The sequence below is a fragment of the Oncorhynchus gorbuscha genome, linkage group LG16 (assembly GCF_021184085.1).
Source record: "Oncorhynchus gorbuscha isolate QuinsamMale2020 ecotype Even-year linkage group LG16, OgorEven_v1.0, whole genome shotgun sequence".
Classification (NCBI taxonomy): Eukaryota; Metazoa; Chordata; class Actinopteri; order Salmoniformes; family Salmonidae; genus Oncorhynchus; species Oncorhynchus gorbuscha.
In genome coordinates this window covers 24,516,743-24,533,705 of record NC_060188.1, presented here as the reverse complement: position 1 = coordinate 24,533,705, position 16,963 = coordinate 24,516,743, and the positions used below count along the sequence as shown (strand labels likewise).

Genomic DNA, 16,963 nt, shown 5'->3' with positions numbered 1-16,963 from the left:
TTTGGACTCTTTTTACCGACATTTGGCTGGATGTTGGCGCTTATTGTCGCACGGCTACTTGCAGAGGCGGAGGGTGACGAAAACAAGCTTTGTTTTGATATGACGCGGGTAAAGCCTGGACACCCACAATGCATCACAGCGCGCGAAACTCAAGATAGGTAAATAGTTAGTTTGCGATAGCTTATAGCTCACAGAATAAAGAAAATGAGCAAAAAAGACAACGGAGGTATGAGTTTTAATATTTATTTTATTTTACCTGGTTGCTACATTGATTGCGTCTGGTATGTTGCCAAACACGACAGACGTTTTCCTAACCGATTTAGCTAGCGTTAGCCAAGTTAGAGCCAGTAAAGCAACTTAGCATATTGACCTGCACTGATAAATCCATACAACAGCTAGACGTTATACAGGTCACTGTTTTGTGTTTTTATTGTCAGGTTTAACAGTCATATTTGCTTACCTGAACGAGAAGAACCGTCCTTACAGTGCCCAAGATGTCTTTAACAATTTACAGAAGCAGCACGGCCTGGGAAAGACGGTGAGCAAGGCTAAACTGTTCTGAGCCAGTGATACGATTTTCAGCATGTATAAATTAAAATGTATATTTGATTACTCATTCCTATCCTGGTAGGCTGTGGTTAAAGCCATGGAACAGTTGGCACTGGAAGGGAAGATCAAAGAGAAAACCTATGGGAAGCAAAAGATCTACTTTGCTGATCAGGTGATCCAGGCTGAGTATCAGAGCAGCACGTGAATGTGTATTGTATATGTTGAGGCTGAGTATCAGAGCAGCGCGTGAATGTGTATTGTATATGTTGAGGCTGAGTATCAGAGCAGCACGTGAATGTGTATTGTATATGTTGATGGAAATATGTAGCCACTGCTGATCTGAATCTTTTCTGTTTTGGTGATTCGTTTTTTTCTCTCTCTTTGGTGCTATTTTCACAAGTATGTGGGGAATTTGTTTAAAAAAAACTCAACTGTTGACACTTGTAAGCAGCCAGTCTTCCATTCAATACCCTTCATTCATTTTGTTTGGAGATCTCTTTCACCACACAACCATTGATCCAACATAAGTTTACTGTGAAATGAGTACATTGGTTTGATCACCAAAACACAACATAATGATATTTTCTTATTTTAACATACTCCAATGGCAGAAACTGTAAGATGTTTCAAAATTGCCCTTTGAATGTAGTATGCTACAGTACTGTAAATTACAGTACTGTTTTCACATTAGGCAATACACTTGCACTACCCATAAAAATTGATAATTTTCTATCCAAGCCTCACATACAGTACCAGTCAAAAGTTTGAACACACCTACTTATTCAAGGGTTTTTCTTTATTTTTAGTATTTTCTACAAACTATGAAACAACACATTGAATCAGGTAGTAACCAAAAATGTGTTAAACAAACATATTTGAGTTTCTTCAAAGTAGCTACCCCCTTGTTGACAGCTTTGCACACTCTTGGCATTCTCTCAACCAGTTTCATGAGGAATGATTTTCCAACAGCCTTGAAGGAGTTCCCACATATGCTGAGCACTTTTTGGCTGCTTTTTCTTCACTCTGCAGTCCAACTCATTCCAAACCATCTCAATTGGGCTGAGGTCGGGTGATTGTGGAGGCCAGGTCATCTGATGCAGCACTCTATCAAACTCTTTCTTGGTCAAATAGCCCTTACACAGCCTGGAGGTGTGTTGGGTCATTGTCCTGTTGAAAAACAAATCATAACCCCATTCAGCGCAAACCAGATGGGATGACATATCACTGCAGAATTCTGTGGTAGCCATGCTGGTTAAGTGTGCCTTGAATACTAAATAAATTACAGATGGTGTCAACAGCAAAGCACCTTCACACCTGCATCATGGTGGGAACCACACATGTGGAGATCATCCATTCACCTACTCTGCGTCTCACGAAGACACAGCGGTTGGAACCAAAGATCTCACATTTGGACTCATCAGACCAAAGGACAGATTTCCACTGGTCTAATGTCAATTTCTCGTGTTTCTTGGCCCAAGCAAGTCTTATTATTGGTGTCCTTTAGTAGTGGTTTCTTTGCAGCAATTCGACCATGAAGGCCTGATTCATGCAGTCTCCTCTGAACAGTTGATGTTGAGATGTGTCTGTTATTTGGCCTCTGTGAAGCATTTATTTGGGCTGCAATCTGAGGTGCAGTTTACTCAAATGAACTTATCTTCTTGCAGCAGAGGTAACTCTGGGTCTTCCTTTCCTGTGGCGGTCCTCGTGAGAGCCAGTTTAATCGTGGCGCTTTATGGTTTTTGCAACTGCACTTGAAGAAACTTTCAAAGTTCTTGAAATGTTCTATATTGACTGACCTTCCTGTCTTAAAGTAATGATGGACTGTCATTTCTCTTTGCTTATTTGAGCTGTCCTTGCCATTATATGGACTTGGTCTTTTACCAAATAGGCCTATCTCCTGTATACCCTGTATACCTACCTACCTTGTCACAACACCACTGGCTCAAACGCATTAAGAAGGAAAGAAATTCCACAAATTATATTTAAAAGGCACACCTGTTAATTTAAATGCATTCCAGGTTACTACCTCATGAAGCTGGTTGATGATGCCAAGTGTGCAAAGCTGTCAAGGCAAAGGGTGGCTGGCTACTTTGAAGAATCTCATAAAATATGTTTTGATTCGTTTAACACTTTTCTTTGGTTACTATTTGATTCTGCATGTGTTATTTCATAGTTGTCATGTCTTCACTATTATTCTACATTGTAGAAAATAGTCAAAATTCAGAAAAAGCCTTGAATGAGAAGGTGTGTCCAATCCTTAGACTGGTACTGTAGGTCTGGATTTAAATCATTGCATGCCTCAGCCATGGCCTGAATGAGGGTGGTTCTCACATGGGGATGGTAAGCATACATCTTCCACCTGTGTTGTATTAAGTATAATCAAGTATTTCATAGTTTTGTACTTATGTATTGTAGTGGCCCTGTACGTGGCTCAGTTCATAAGCTCGTGGCACTAACAACAGCAGAGTTGTGGATTCGATTCCCACTGGGGACACATACCAAAATGTGTGGGGTTTTGTCACTTTGGATAAGTGTCTATGTAAATGTATATATTATGGCTATTACAGTTCTGTATTGGCCAATACAATTGTAGTAAAGCAGTGTGAAGTTTGATGACAAAGTGACAGATTTTTGTGTTTATAGTCAATTGAAAATGTGTTGACTGCCTCTTTGATGATCTGTTTTGAACTAAGAGTTGAAAATGGCACCAAAGCAATTAAAAAACTAACCGGTAAAAGTAACTACCAGAATATATTTGCCTGCCAACAGGCCCAGTTTGCAGAGGTGAGTGAGGCAGATCTGAAGGCCATCGACAGTCGCATCTCTGACCTCAGCACACAGGTGCAGGCTGTCTCTCAGGGCTGCAGACAACTGGACGCAGGTAGGGCTCCCCTCTTTGGCCCTATCAGCACCCTACCCACACACTGGACAATCTGACATACTCTTATCTCTTGATCGCAGAGCTGAAGGAGCTCAACAGCTCCCTGACCACAGAGGAAATGATGTCAGAGATCAAGGAGCTGAAAGCAGAGTGTTCTGCTTACAGGGAGCACCTGGAGAAGATCAAGTCGGCGACCAATCATGTCACACCAGAGCAGAAGGAGATGGTATGGGTCACAATCGAACCTGGGTTCAAATGCAAACACCCCCCCTATATACATACTGTGCTCATGCGTCTTTCCATCAGGTTTACAAGGAGAGACATCTCTACGTGAAAGAGTGGAAGAAGAGGAAGAGACTGGTGATTTATTTATTTTAGGGCTCTATTCCAGCTGTATTGCTGACGTGGTACGGATTGTGTGATAAAATGTAAAGGTCATTCCCGATCAAGCAGACATGTGCCGTTTACCGTGAATGCAGTCTCCGCTAAACGCAGGAACATTGCCTTACGCGCTGTACTTCCGCAATTTGGATTGAATAGAGCCCTTACTTGATCAAAGCCATAAGAGTATTTGTGCCAGAGCAGGATAAACCAGAACAAATAGTCTGATTCTGTCTCTGCTCCTCTCAGGCATCTGATATGATGGGTTCCATTTTGGAGGGATACCCCAAGACCAAGAAGCAATTTCTAGTAAGATGCTCTGCAAAACATACAGCTCTACAGTGACAGTTCTACACATCAATTCTATTGTTTTTATTTGGGAAACAAGATATTGTTCATCACCATGAGGCAGATAAATGTTAACTCTATATTTGTCAACTTGAGATGTCAGCATCTTTGTGTTCTCTGTTTAGGAAGAAGTTGGTGTGGAGACTGATGAGGACTGTAAAGTGACTATGCCAAGTACCTGACAGAATGTTGGAGGATCTTTGTTTACTTTTGACTTGAATGTCAATTCCGAGGGAGTATTATGCCATCAACTCATTTCAGGAGTAATTTAATGTTTTGTAATAAAATACCTTGTACAGGTGTATACTTTAAAGTTTATTTTGCAATTAAAAATCATTCATATGAAATACTTTAATCAAATTCTTGTCCAAATCAGCAAAAAAAAAAAGTAACAGACCTGATTTATTGATGCCAGCACAAAGACTTGTGGTATAAAATCCCTTTTTAAAGTCTGGTGATTACACATATTAAACATTCACATCTGTTAAGGTTTACCAGAAGGTCCTGAAACATTTGGTACAAGTTCTCCTGAGCACATTGTCAAAATCAATCACCAAATTCTTCACATTACATTTTTACATGATTGACTGTTTGAGGCCAGGATTCAATCAGATCTCTGGCAACCTGCATCAGCCGACAAACATTGCTTTTTTTTTAGGTGGTGTAACTGTGTTAGAGCTGTCAAATTGGTAAGCGGCTGCTCTTGTGGTCGTTGTCATGAAACCATACCCGTCCTTATATTCCAGCCACCTTACAAGTTCAGAACAAGAAAGTGTCGGCTACATAGAAATGACATCGGGATTTCTCACAGTTCACCTTCTGTAAGGGATTTCTACGAATGCGACTTGGTGCTGCATCCAATGGCAACGCCAGGAGCTTCTTGTGGATTTGACAGCTCTAACACCTTCACCGTAAATAATCATTTGTTCTTAACTTTTATTAAACTAGGCAAGTCAGTTAAATACATTTTTAATAAAACGCAGTTACACCTCCAACACCACCTAAACAAAAGTAATGATCAGCTATTCGTTTACCGCTAATCTGATTGAATCCTGGCCAGAGATTCTGTTTTAATACAGAACTATTTATGAATCACTATTCTACCAATAAAGATGAAAAGGCGAAAGGCTGCAGTAACAGACTTACAGATATGCTTGATTCTGTCACAGCATGGACACAACAGCAATCATAACATCACAATCAATGATGAACATTTAACAATTCTCATACCATCACAACTGGTTTGAATTGAATATTTTAACTCACAACTCTTGGATTTGATTTGACCCGTTCAGAGCTTTATGCTGATTTGAACACTGGAACAAAAAAAGAGGTTTGGAATGGAACAATTAAAAAATAAAATGTGGTTCCAACCCGATTTGTGGTGAATGTAAACATTAGGGAACGTTTACAAGCAAGCGGCCATTTGCCTTGTTTAACAACTCTGTTCTGCAACAAAAAACCCTGATGACTAAAACCACAGACAATGCTGGGCTGGATTTGACCTGACTAGACAGGAAACACCCAACCCTGCTGCAGACTGGTGGTGAGTTGAGTAAGCGTTAACAACTTAAATACTGCAGGCCAGGAGGGAACACGATAGACTGATGTGAGGTCTCTACCAGACCCTGAGAACCCAGGGTAGGCCCCGGCTCCATCCCTGAGGGGAGATTCCTGTCCTGAGTTTACGCCTTGGCTGCATTAATACAGCTGGCTGTTGAGCTGCCGGAGAACTCCCACCACAAACTCACGCAATGTCTGGGAAGGAAAAGAGAAATATGGATTACCTTACACAGCTGTCAACTCAATATAGTCAGTCATCCATCCTCAGAGCAAGACAGGATGGCTGGCATGTCAATTATAGCCTACAGTGGTGATAGTTTTGACCTGTTGGGGTCAGACGGAAGTGCAAAATACCATCCTTGAGCAGAAAATACACCAAAATGCCATGATTATCACAAAGACCATTACCTTAAATAAAACCTTACATGATTTGGTGCACCATCCATCCACCAGCAGCGAGAATCCCCCAGCAGTACCGTATATTGAGTGTCCTACCTGAGGCTTGCAGTGCTCCTCGATCCAGCTGAAGACGCAGGCGGACAGCTCCTGGAAGCTGGCCACAGACACAGACCTGCTGAAGGACTGGAACAGGGAGTCCATGATGCTCTGAAACACGCTGAACTTGACATGGTCCGACACCTGCTCCTCCCCCTGCTGAGGGTTGTTCTGGTGGGCCTTCACTATGTGCTCATAGTTCCTACAACACACAGGTTAAACACGTATTATAAACCGGGTAGTTTGGGTACTGGATGCTAATTGGCTGAAACAGAATTCCAGCCGTGTGTATATCAGACAATATACCACGGGTATGACACAATATATATTTCTTGCTATATTCATGTTGTTGACTGGTTTATAATAGCAATAAGGCACCTTGGTTTATGGCATGCAGCCAATACAGTGCTTTCAGAAAGTTATGATACTTCACCATGACTTCAATTTTGTTGCGTTACAGCCTGAATTTAAAATAGATTAAATTGAGATATATATATATATATATATATATATATATATATATATATTACACACTTTTTTTTACAAACAAATGAAAAATGAAAAGCTGAAATGTCTTGAGTCATTAACTATTCAACTCCTTTGTTATGGCAAGCCAAAATAAGTTCTGAAGTAAAATGATTAACAACCAATTAGACAGTGCAAATATTGTACAATCCAGGTGTGCAAAGCCCTTAGAGACTTACCCAGAAAGACTCACAGCTGTAATAGCTGCTAAAGGTGATTCTAACATATTGTCTCAGAGGTGTGAATACTTAAGTAAATTAGACAATGTCTGTATTTACTTTTCAATAAATTTGCTAAACCTTCAACAAAAATGTTTTCACTTTGCCATTTTAAGGTACTGTGTTTAGATGGGTGAAAAAAAGTGTGTAATGTAAAATTTGTGGATTTTTTTCCCTTGTTAATAGATTTGAGCCAATCAGTTGTGTTGTGACAAGATAGGGGTGGTATACAGAAGATAGCCCTATTGGGTAAAAGACCAAGTCCATATTATGGCAAGAACAGCTCAAATAAGCAAAGAGAAACAACAGGCCATCATTACTTTAAGACATGAAGGTCAGTCAATACGGACAATTTTAAGAAAGTTCCTGGTGCAGTCGCAAAAACCATCAAGCGCTATGATAAAACGCTCTCTCATGAGGACCGCCACAGGAAAGGAAGACGCAGAGTTACCACTGCTGCAGAGAATAAGTTCATTAGAGACTTACCAGCCTCAGACATTGCAGCCCAAATAAATGCTTCTGAGTTCAAGTGACAGACACAACTGTTCAGAGGAGACTGCGTGAATCAGGCCTTCATGATCAAATTGCTGCAAAGAAACCACTGCTAAAGGACACCAATAAGAAGAGACTTGCTTGGGCCAAGAAACATGAGCAATGGACATTAGACCGGTGGAAATCTGTCCTTTGTCCGATGCGTCCAAATTTGAGATTTTTGGTTTGTGAGACACAGAGTAGGTGAACGGTTGACCTCCGCAATGTGTGGTTCCCACCATGGAGGAGCCGGTGTGATGGTGCTTTGCTGGTGACACTGATTTATTTAGAATTCAAGGCACACTTAACCAGCATGGCTACCACAGCATTCTGCAGCAATACACCATCCCATATGGTTTGCGTTGGGGGACTATCACTTGTTTTTCAACAGGACAATGACCCAACACACCTCCAGGCTGTGTAAGGGCTATTTGACCAAGAAGGAGAGTGATGGAGTGTTGCATCAGATGACATGGCCTCCACAATCACCCAACCTCAACCCAATTGAGACGGTTCGGGATGAGTTGGACCGCAGAGATAAGCAAAAGCAGCCAACAAGTGCTCAGCATGTGGCTACTTTGAGGAATCTAAAATAAATTTAGATTCGTTTAACACTTTTTTTGGTTACTGCTTTCTCATAGTTTTGATGTCTCCACTATTATCCTTGAATGAGTAGGTGTGTCCAAACTTGACTGGTACTGTATAATTTAATCCATCTTGAATTCAGGTTCGAACACAACAAACTGTGGAATAAATCAAAGGGTGTGAATACTTCCTGAAGACACTGTATACCACTAAGGGCTGGATCCAGGCACTGTGCCACACCTCCTCAGGCCTTATTGTTTAAGTAACCTGCTCAACTACATCTGACCATTTCTAACCAGGTTTAGTATAGTTTAGTTTATTTTAACAGAGACAGTGCACATTAATCAACGTTTCAGTAAAAAAGTGCCGGTTTTAGCCAGCCGGCTAATTTTCAACCGCAGTCCCTGGGCAGGTTATTAAAAACAATTACAATATAGACAATAGCACCATAGAACAAGCAAGACATAGCAACATAGGACAAGCAAGACATAGCATACAGACAGAGCAACATAGGACAAGCAAGACATAGCATACAGACAGAACAAAAAGCAGCAAAACAAAATTCATAAAAGCAACAGTGTTTCCACACCTCACAAGCTACAGACAACAGACAACATGGAAAGCGGCAACACACAGCTAGGGATCATGTTCACAAATCTGATTGACCTTTAGCCAGGTCTTCAAGCATTTTGTGAAAGTGTGATATGTGGTGCAGTTATGTGTGTCTGATGGCAGTGTATTCCAGACATGGGAAGCTCTCACAGAGAATGCAGATTTACTTAAGGTGCCTTTCCTTAGGGGAACTATACAGTCACCTCTCATGGCAGACCTTGTGGATCTGCTGCCATATGTCTGGGTTTTCTGTTTAACAAAAATATTGAGTGGAGGGGGAGCCAGGCCATTAAGGATCTTGAATACAAGACATGCGTCGGTGTATTGCACAAGATTTTCCCAACTCAAGAGCTCATGCTTTCTAAGGATGTGACAATGATGATGGCTATTGGGCTTCCTATCAAGCACTTTGAGAGCCTGTTTGTAGACAGACTGAATAGGTTTCCATCAAACTTTTTAATGCGTGTAGAGTACATGTCAGATAATTATTTTTTTTATTTTTAAATTCACAACAGGCTTGATTGAAACAGAAAATGTGTCGGTAAGCTTTCCAAAATGCAGACAAAACCAAATACGCCAGACAAGGTGGGATCTTTGTGTCTAAAATTGATGTCAGTGGAAAAGCTTTTAATGAGCAAACATCAATATAATAACCATCATATCGAAGTAAATTTGTCACGAGATGACGTGTGTTCATCCCACTATAACGCAATGGGAAAGCATGCCGTTTATTACACCACAGATTAATGAACTTCAGGGTGGTGAAAGTGCAAGTTGATGAGCCTGATGCTCCTTTCCAATTAATATCAAGCTGCCATTTGACAAAGCTGCCATGAAGGCTAAACCCTCACTGTATCTGTGAGCTGTTGGCTAGAGCACACTGCCAATACCAGAGTGGAACCTCACTCTACAACAATTTATTTGGAGAAACCCATCAGTAGAGTTGAAAATGTGATGGAAACCCATTTAACTTGTATTTTCTATTCAGTTCAATCGGAATTTTACCTCAAAGGTATTTGTATGTGCACTACGTCATCACGCACAGCCTTTTATCCGCAACAAGTTTATATGGTGGAAAAACATCTCTGGTGGGAAAATGTGCATAGTTTATTTGCATGAAATGGATGGAAACCTAGCTACTGACAGTGCTAATGTCATCATATTTACACAACTATGATAGTTAATATTCAACGCTCTACACTGCCACCATTTTACTCGCATATGCACATAAATGTTTTTGCTGTGCGGCCTGGAATTCTAATTTAGGCACACCAGTGCACCTAGAACATGTAGGATTCTAGCTTTAAAACCTCATTTTTCATTATGCTCTTAAATTTCTGTGTGCACTTACATTTCTCAACTTAGGCGCACACGTGCTCCTTGTAAAAACAAAGGTCAGCGTAGAACCCGGATGCTGTCAAATAATAGCATAGACTGCACAATTCTAAACTTATAAAATGATGCTGTGTCTTCAGGAAAATAAATGGATTAGACAGCAGTTCAAGCCATTCAGATGTTCCTGTATGAGGGGCCTCCCTCCGCAGTAAAACGCTCTGAGGGTCATGTCCCAATTGTTGTTTGGGTAAAACCAACCCCGCTGACTGCTCTCCTGGACTTCTCTGCTGGAGCAGAATGTGGGCTGAGGCATTTCCCCCTCTGATATGGCCCATCTGCCAGGGCTGACCTGATATAGCCTATGCCTCAGCCTCCAGTATTTATGCTGCAGTAGTTTGTGTCGGGGGGTCTAGGGTCCGTTTGTTATATCTGGAGTACTTCTGTCCTATCCAGTGTCCTGTGTGAATTTAAGTATGCCCTCTCTAATTCTCTCTCTCGGAGGACCTGAGCCCTAGGACCATGCCTCAGGACTACCTGACATCATGACTCCTTGCTGTCCCCAGTCCACCTGGCCGTGCTGCTGTTCCAGTTTCAACTGTTCTGCCTGTGATTATTATTATTCGGCCATGCTGGTCATTTTTGAACATCTTGGCCATGTTCTGTTATAATCTCCGACCGGCACAGCCAGGAGAGGACTGGCCACTCCACATAACCTGGTTCCTCTCTAGGTTTCTTCCTAGGTTTTGGCCTTTCTAGCCACCGTGCTACTACACCTGCATTGCTTGCTGTTTGGGATTTTAGGCTGAGTTTCTATACAGCACTTTGAGATATCAGCTGATGTACGAAGGGCTATATAAATACATTTGATTTGATTATGCGATCCACCATGAACACACATGCATGAGTTATCAGGTAAATGAAACATACCCTTGAAGGCTCTCTTAGATTAAATATGTATAATTTAGGTTATCACAGCTAATATCTTTAATATTCACCCCGCAGCGCTCTCTCTCTGCTTTGACGTTTTATTGTATCGCACTGTAGTAACACATTTTTTGGGCCGGCGACTAACGTTTTCATGATCTTCAGTGCCATCACTTCCTTCCTCAGCATAGACATGTCCTCCTCCTGCTTCTTCTTCTCCTTGTGCAGAAACTGGATGTAGTCAATAGCTGCAGCAGGAGGCACAGAAACAACCAGTCAGGGATTTCTGGACTTAAAGCATTTCTATCAGGGAGGAAAATTGCAGCTTAGGGTGGGATCCTTTATAAATATTTATAGTATGTTGACATTATAAAAAGGCTGGCTGGAATGCCAATTTGCAGTAATAAAATGTACAGTTCTGGTTGAGAAGTACAATGGTCTATATAGAATACTGTACTTTTCTGCAGCACTGTGGCCTTGCTGATCTTCTGTATCCCCACGGCAAACTCAGACTGCTGCTGGCAGGTGGGCACTATGGACTGGAGATCATCATAACCTTTCTGTGGAGTCAAACATACACGACAAACAGATTTTAGAATTGACAAAAGTATTACATTTGGCCACCTAAGAAACCTCTTAATTTATTGGAAGAGATCAGTCTCACCCCCCCAATCCTTTATATTTTTCAACCTTCTCACAACTACCCTCCTCCCCATGATCTACACTCCTGTTGTTCCGCTCCCCATCGGAGGCCAAACCTTGATAGCATCCCGTCGCTTCTGCTCGGCCTGTGTGTGTGCCTGTCTCCGCCGGTCTTTGTAGGACTCCTTGTATGTAGTCTCATGCCTGTAGTCACTGTCTTCATCATCTACAGTGAGGAGAGGAAGAGCAGGTGTTTCAGTCTACCTCCCTAGGGCTCAAGGCCGACATCAAGCTAGAATAAAGCACTGGACAATGAGAGCGCAGGGCAACGCACAACCAAACTAGGTCACTTGGAAATGCAATAGGAAAAAACAAGAAAGAATAGAGAGTGAGTGAGAGTTGGGGTAGGGAGTAAGACTATGAATAAAAGGGGCACTGCATTAATAGTCGTTTCTGAATCAGGACACAAAATATGCAGCTTTGCCTCACATACACAAACCGTTTAGTCACAGTACACACACCACGTCGCCGATTAAAAATATTCCCTAACTCATGTCGAAACATAAATGACAAACACAGTACCTGTATTTGGTACTGATGAGGCACTTGTGGACCCAATGCTGTTAGCCCTGGAGACCACAGTACCCTTCCTTGCATTCTCAGCAAATAAACCTTAATGGAGAACATGAAGAGCTCAGACATCATTCAATTACTAATCAACAGTTACCCACTGGACCGGTAGCCTACTAGCTGTAGAATGTACGTTTTGGTAAAACAATTAGGACAAAGGATACTACTCACTGGGATCAAATCCGTTGTCACTGAAAGACCCGTCATTCTGTTCAGTCATGGCAGGTGTTGACATGAGAGAATAAGACAGTGGATAAGGAGGTGAGAACAGGCTCTTTCCCGTCTCACTCAATGGGCAGATGCGATTATGCTGAGCCGCGGGGAACCGGTGACGTGAACCGGTAAAAGCAGTGAAGGAAGGAGCTCCCTTCTCAAATGGAACAGTAATCTGTGCTGCTTGGTTATGTCAACAAGGCAGCAAGATGCATTGTCCAGAAACAGAATTATCTTTCCTATAAATTATTTTCAAATATGTTTGAATTGTCAAACTAGTTTTCATTGGGAAGGCAGATAAAATTTTAATTTTAATCAAAAGCAATCACTTTCGCATGTGGAAACAGAGTCCTTCTATACTTTTCAGCCGATTTCTGCCGCATTCACGTGCTAGTCTGAATTAGGAAACTCGATCATGTCAGATTTGCTACCTGGTTTTAGTTATAAACGTGCCGCGTTCAACAAGTTAGCAATTCAGACATTTTCGAGTTTCCTAGTTCCGATTAGCTGAAAAGTAGAGTAGGATTCTAAACTTCGCCGTGGACTTTGCACAGGGCACCGGTTCCGAAACTGATTCAAGCAACTTTCACTTTAATCGAATCCCCAGACAAACACAGCAATATGCATAAACATAATCCATTGACAGTAGTCCTGGGGTGTAATCATTTGTCCAAACAGTTATATTCTGCAACTAAAACGAGTTTCTATTGGTCAAATACAGGTAGGTTCCTTCCAGTTTCGTTTGCTTCTGTTTAAGAAACATAATCAGCGGAATGAATACACCACTAATTTGATTCATGTAAGCAGAATGTCTAAAATTAGACGGTTGAGTATACTTAAGTATCAAAAGTAAAATGATAAATAATTAAAAATTCCTCATATTAAACAAACTAGACCGCACCATTTTCTTTACTGATAGTCAGGGCCAAACGCAAACACTCAGACATCTTTACAAATGAGGCATCTGTGTTTAGTGAGTCCGCCAGATCGGAGACAGTAGGGACAAATAGGGATGTTCTCCTGATACGTGCGTCAATTTCACAATTTTCTGTTGTGCTAAACATTCAAAATGTAACTTGTATAGAGTACAAAATACATAATTTTCTTTAGGGATGTAGTGAAGTAAAAAAAAAAGTTGTCAAAAATATAAATAGAAAAGTCAAGTACAGATACCCCCTACTACTTAAGTAATACTTTAAAGTATGTTTACACCGCTGCTAGGTGGCAGCTAGTTACTAGTAGCCCCTAAGTCCCTATGCGGTCAGTGCAGACAAGGCTGAAATATGGCAAGTAATTCTTGGCAAAAACATGTACACAACCTCGGCAAACATGCGTTGCGTACATGTACATCGTGACGTGTACGTAAACTGTACACACCAACAGCGTTTTGTAAAGTTTATTTAGTAACTTAACTGTGGATATATAATGAGTGTACCATTTGCAGAATTAAACACTGTCCATCCAGACAAATTCCCCCGTCTGGTCCACTAGGACTAACCTACAAGCTGGCCAACTAGCCAGCAGTTGACCAAAACCGTAACGAAAGGGGAAGAAGCTTGAAAAGAGTCAAACAAAAGCGCTAGTACCTAGCTAGCTACCTGTTAGCTAGCTAACACACGCCAAGTGTAACAAATTACAAACACTGTATTCTTGCTACGATTATATGGCAGTAGCATACACCGCGTCTTTGTCCTCACGTCTCATTTGTCTAAACTAGCAAGCTTACTTTGTTCCAGTGATCCTCCGGCGATGCTGTAGGATCCGTCATCTTGGAATCAGCAGCTGTTCGAGAGCGTCATGCGGTGGAAAAACAATTTAGAGAAAGGGAACTACGCCCTCTGCTGGTTCACACAGTATGACATACGGCCTCAAATAAGTGCAAGAAAGTGAGCATGTTTATAGGCCGTAGGGATCTATTGCCGCGTTCAAAACAACGGGGAACTCGGTCAAATCATGATGTCAGTGGTCTTAGGATGGGAAAGTCGGATATATGGAAAGCCCGGGTTCCAAAGTTGGATTTCCGTATTGGATGACCGTTCAAATCGATTTTCCCACTCGGAGATCGTTTTTTTTTCTCTCAAGAGTTTCCAGTTGTTTTGAACGTACTCATGTCGGAAGTCGGAGAATTCCCCGTTTTGTGAACGCCGCATATGGCTGCGTTTACACTGGCAGCCCAATTCTGATATTGCTTTCACTATAATTGGACCAATCAGATCAGCCCTGAAAAATATCTGATGTTATGAAAATCTGATGTAATTGGCCAAAAGTCATAGCCTCCTCATATCTGGAAGTAGGCCTGCTGCCGTTTTTTTTTTTATTTTTTTACCAAATCAAATCAAATCAAAATCAAATTTTATTTGTCACATACACATGGTTAGCAGATGTTAATGCGAGTGTAGCGAAATGCTTGTGCTTCTAGTTCCGACAATGCAGTGATAACCAACAAGTAATCTAACTAACAATTCCAAAACTACAGTCTTATACACAGTGTAAGGGGATAAGGAATATGTACATAAGGATATATGAATGAGTGATGGTACAGAGCAGCATACAGTAGATGGTATCGAGTACAGTATATACATATGAGATGAGTGTGTAGACAAAGTAAACAAAGTGGCATAGTTAAAGTGGCTAGTGATACATGTGTTACATAAGGATGCAGTCGATGTTGTAGAGTACAGTATATACATATGTATATGAGATGAATAATGTAGGGTAAGTAACATTATATAAGGTAGCATTGTTTAAAGTGGCTAGTGATATATTTACATCATTTCCCATCAATTCCCATTATTAAAATGGCTGGAGTTGGGTCAGTGTCAATGACAGTGTGTTGGCAGCAGCCACTCAATGTTAGTGGTGGCTATTTAACAGTCTGATGGCCTTGAGATAGAAGCTGTTTTTCAGTCTCTCGGTCCCAGCTTTGATGCACCTGTACTGACCTCGCCTTCTGGATGATAGCGGGGTGAACAGGCAGTGGTTCGGGTGGTTGATGTCCTTGATGATCTTTATGGCCTTCCTATAACAACGGGTGGTGTAGGTGTCCTGGAGGGCAGGTAGTTTGCCCCCGGTGATGCGTTGTGCAGTCCTCACTACCCTCTGGAGAGCCTTACGGTTGAGGGCGGAGCAGTTGCCGTACCAGGCGGTGATACAGCCCGCCAGGATGCTCTCGATTGTGCATCTGTAGAAGTTTGTGAGTGCTTTTGGTGACAAGCCGAATTTCTTCAGCCTCCTGAGGTTGAATAGGCGCTGCTGCGCCTTCTTCACGACGCTGTCAGTGTGAGTGGACCAATTCAGTTTGTCTGTGATGTGTATGCCGAGGAACTTAAAACTAGCTACCCTCTCCACTACTGTTCCATCGATGTGGATAGGGGGGTGTTCCCTCTGCTGTTTCCTGAAGTCCACAATCATCTCCTTAGTTTTGTTGACGTTGAGTGTGAGGTTATTTTCCTGACACCACACTCCAAGGGCCCTCACCTCCTCCCTGTAGGCCGTCTCGTCGTTGTTGGTAATCAAGCCTACCACTGTTGTGTCGTCCGCAAACTTGACGATTGAGTTGGAGGCGTGCGTGGCCACGCAGTCGTGGGTGATTTTGCGTGGCCACGCAGTCGTGGCTGATTTTGCGCTACAACACTGGTGAGTGGCCAGTCAGTGACATTAATCAATTAGGTCTGGTAGAAAGTGTCTACTAAGACCTTGTTGGTGTTCTGATGGTCAGCAATTGATTCACCACCACATGGTAACAACATGGGCAATTTTGCCTTGGCTTCACTAAGGGTAGCAATGTGAATATCTGACACAGGGTAGCGCTCTTGGAATGTTCTTTGAGGGTACACTGTGTAAAAAGCAACTGCACTCACATTCCCACAAGCTATGTTCTGGTAGTGGTTTCCTAACAATGGAAAGTCAAGAAAGTAATGATAAAAATGCCTTACTTAATCCACCCTCTACCATTTTGCATGCACAGACCATTCACGAGGCCAGATACGTGTAGTTACTTCCTAGCTCATATGACAATACACCTATGTAGTCTTCCGTTATCCCTTATTTTTTCCACCCCTCCACTTTACTCTCTTGTCCATCTTCTCCAACCACACCCTCTCTGCTTCTCCCTCAGTCTCCTCTCTCCACCCCTCCACTTTACTCTCTTGTCCATCTTCTCCAACCACACCCTCTCTGCTTCTCCCTCAGTCTCCTCTCTCCACCCCATCCACTTTACTCTCTTGTCCATCTTCTCCAACCACACCCTCTCTGCTTCTCCCCCAGTCTCCTCTCTCCACCCCTCCACTTTACTCTCTTGTCCATCTTCTCCAACCACACCCTCTCTGCTTCTCCCCCAGTCTCCTCTCTCCACCCCTCCACTTTACTCTCTTGTCCATCTTCTCCAACCACACCCTCTCTGCTTCTCCCTCAGTCTCCTCTCTCCACCCCTCCACTTTACTCTCTTGTCCATCTTCTCCAACCACACCCTCTCTGCTTCTCCCTCAGTCTCCTCTCTCCACCCCTCCACTTTACTCTCTTGTCCATCTTC

General features: G+C 42.1%; 2 protein-coding genes across 2 annotated transcripts; one reads left to right on the top strand and one right to left on the bottom strand.

Moving 5' to 3' along the window:
- Positions 1-103: 103 nt before the first annotated feature.
- LOC123999392 (homologous-pairing protein 2 homolog) lies at positions 104-4,504 on the top strand. The gene is made up of 8 exons (XM_046305152.1): positions 104-226; positions 438-538; positions 632-721; positions 3,319-3,430; positions 3,511-3,656; positions 3,737-3,790; positions 4,061-4,120; positions 4,285-4,504. Exons 1-8 carry the CDS (start codon positions 205-207, stop codon positions 4,339-4,341), a joined length of 642 nt encoding a protein of 213 aa, XP_046161108.1. The 5' UTR covers positions 104-204; the 3' UTR covers positions 4,342-4,504.
- Positions 4,462-14,484, bottom strand: LOC123999391 (max-like protein X). Its single transcript, XM_046305151.1, has 8 exons — positions 14,159-14,484; positions 12,391-12,427; positions 12,172-12,261; positions 11,706-11,815; positions 11,405-11,507; positions 11,096-11,195; positions 6,218-6,419; positions 4,462-5,917 (listed from the first exon to the last, which is right to left on the bottom strand). The coding sequence occupies exons 1-8, from the start codon at positions 14,198-14,200 to the stop codon at positions 5,861-5,863; spliced, it is 741 nt and encodes a 246-aa protein (XP_046161107.1). The 5' UTR covers positions 14,201-14,484; the 3' UTR covers positions 4,462-5,860.
- Positions 14,485-16,963: the final 2,479 nt, after the last annotated feature.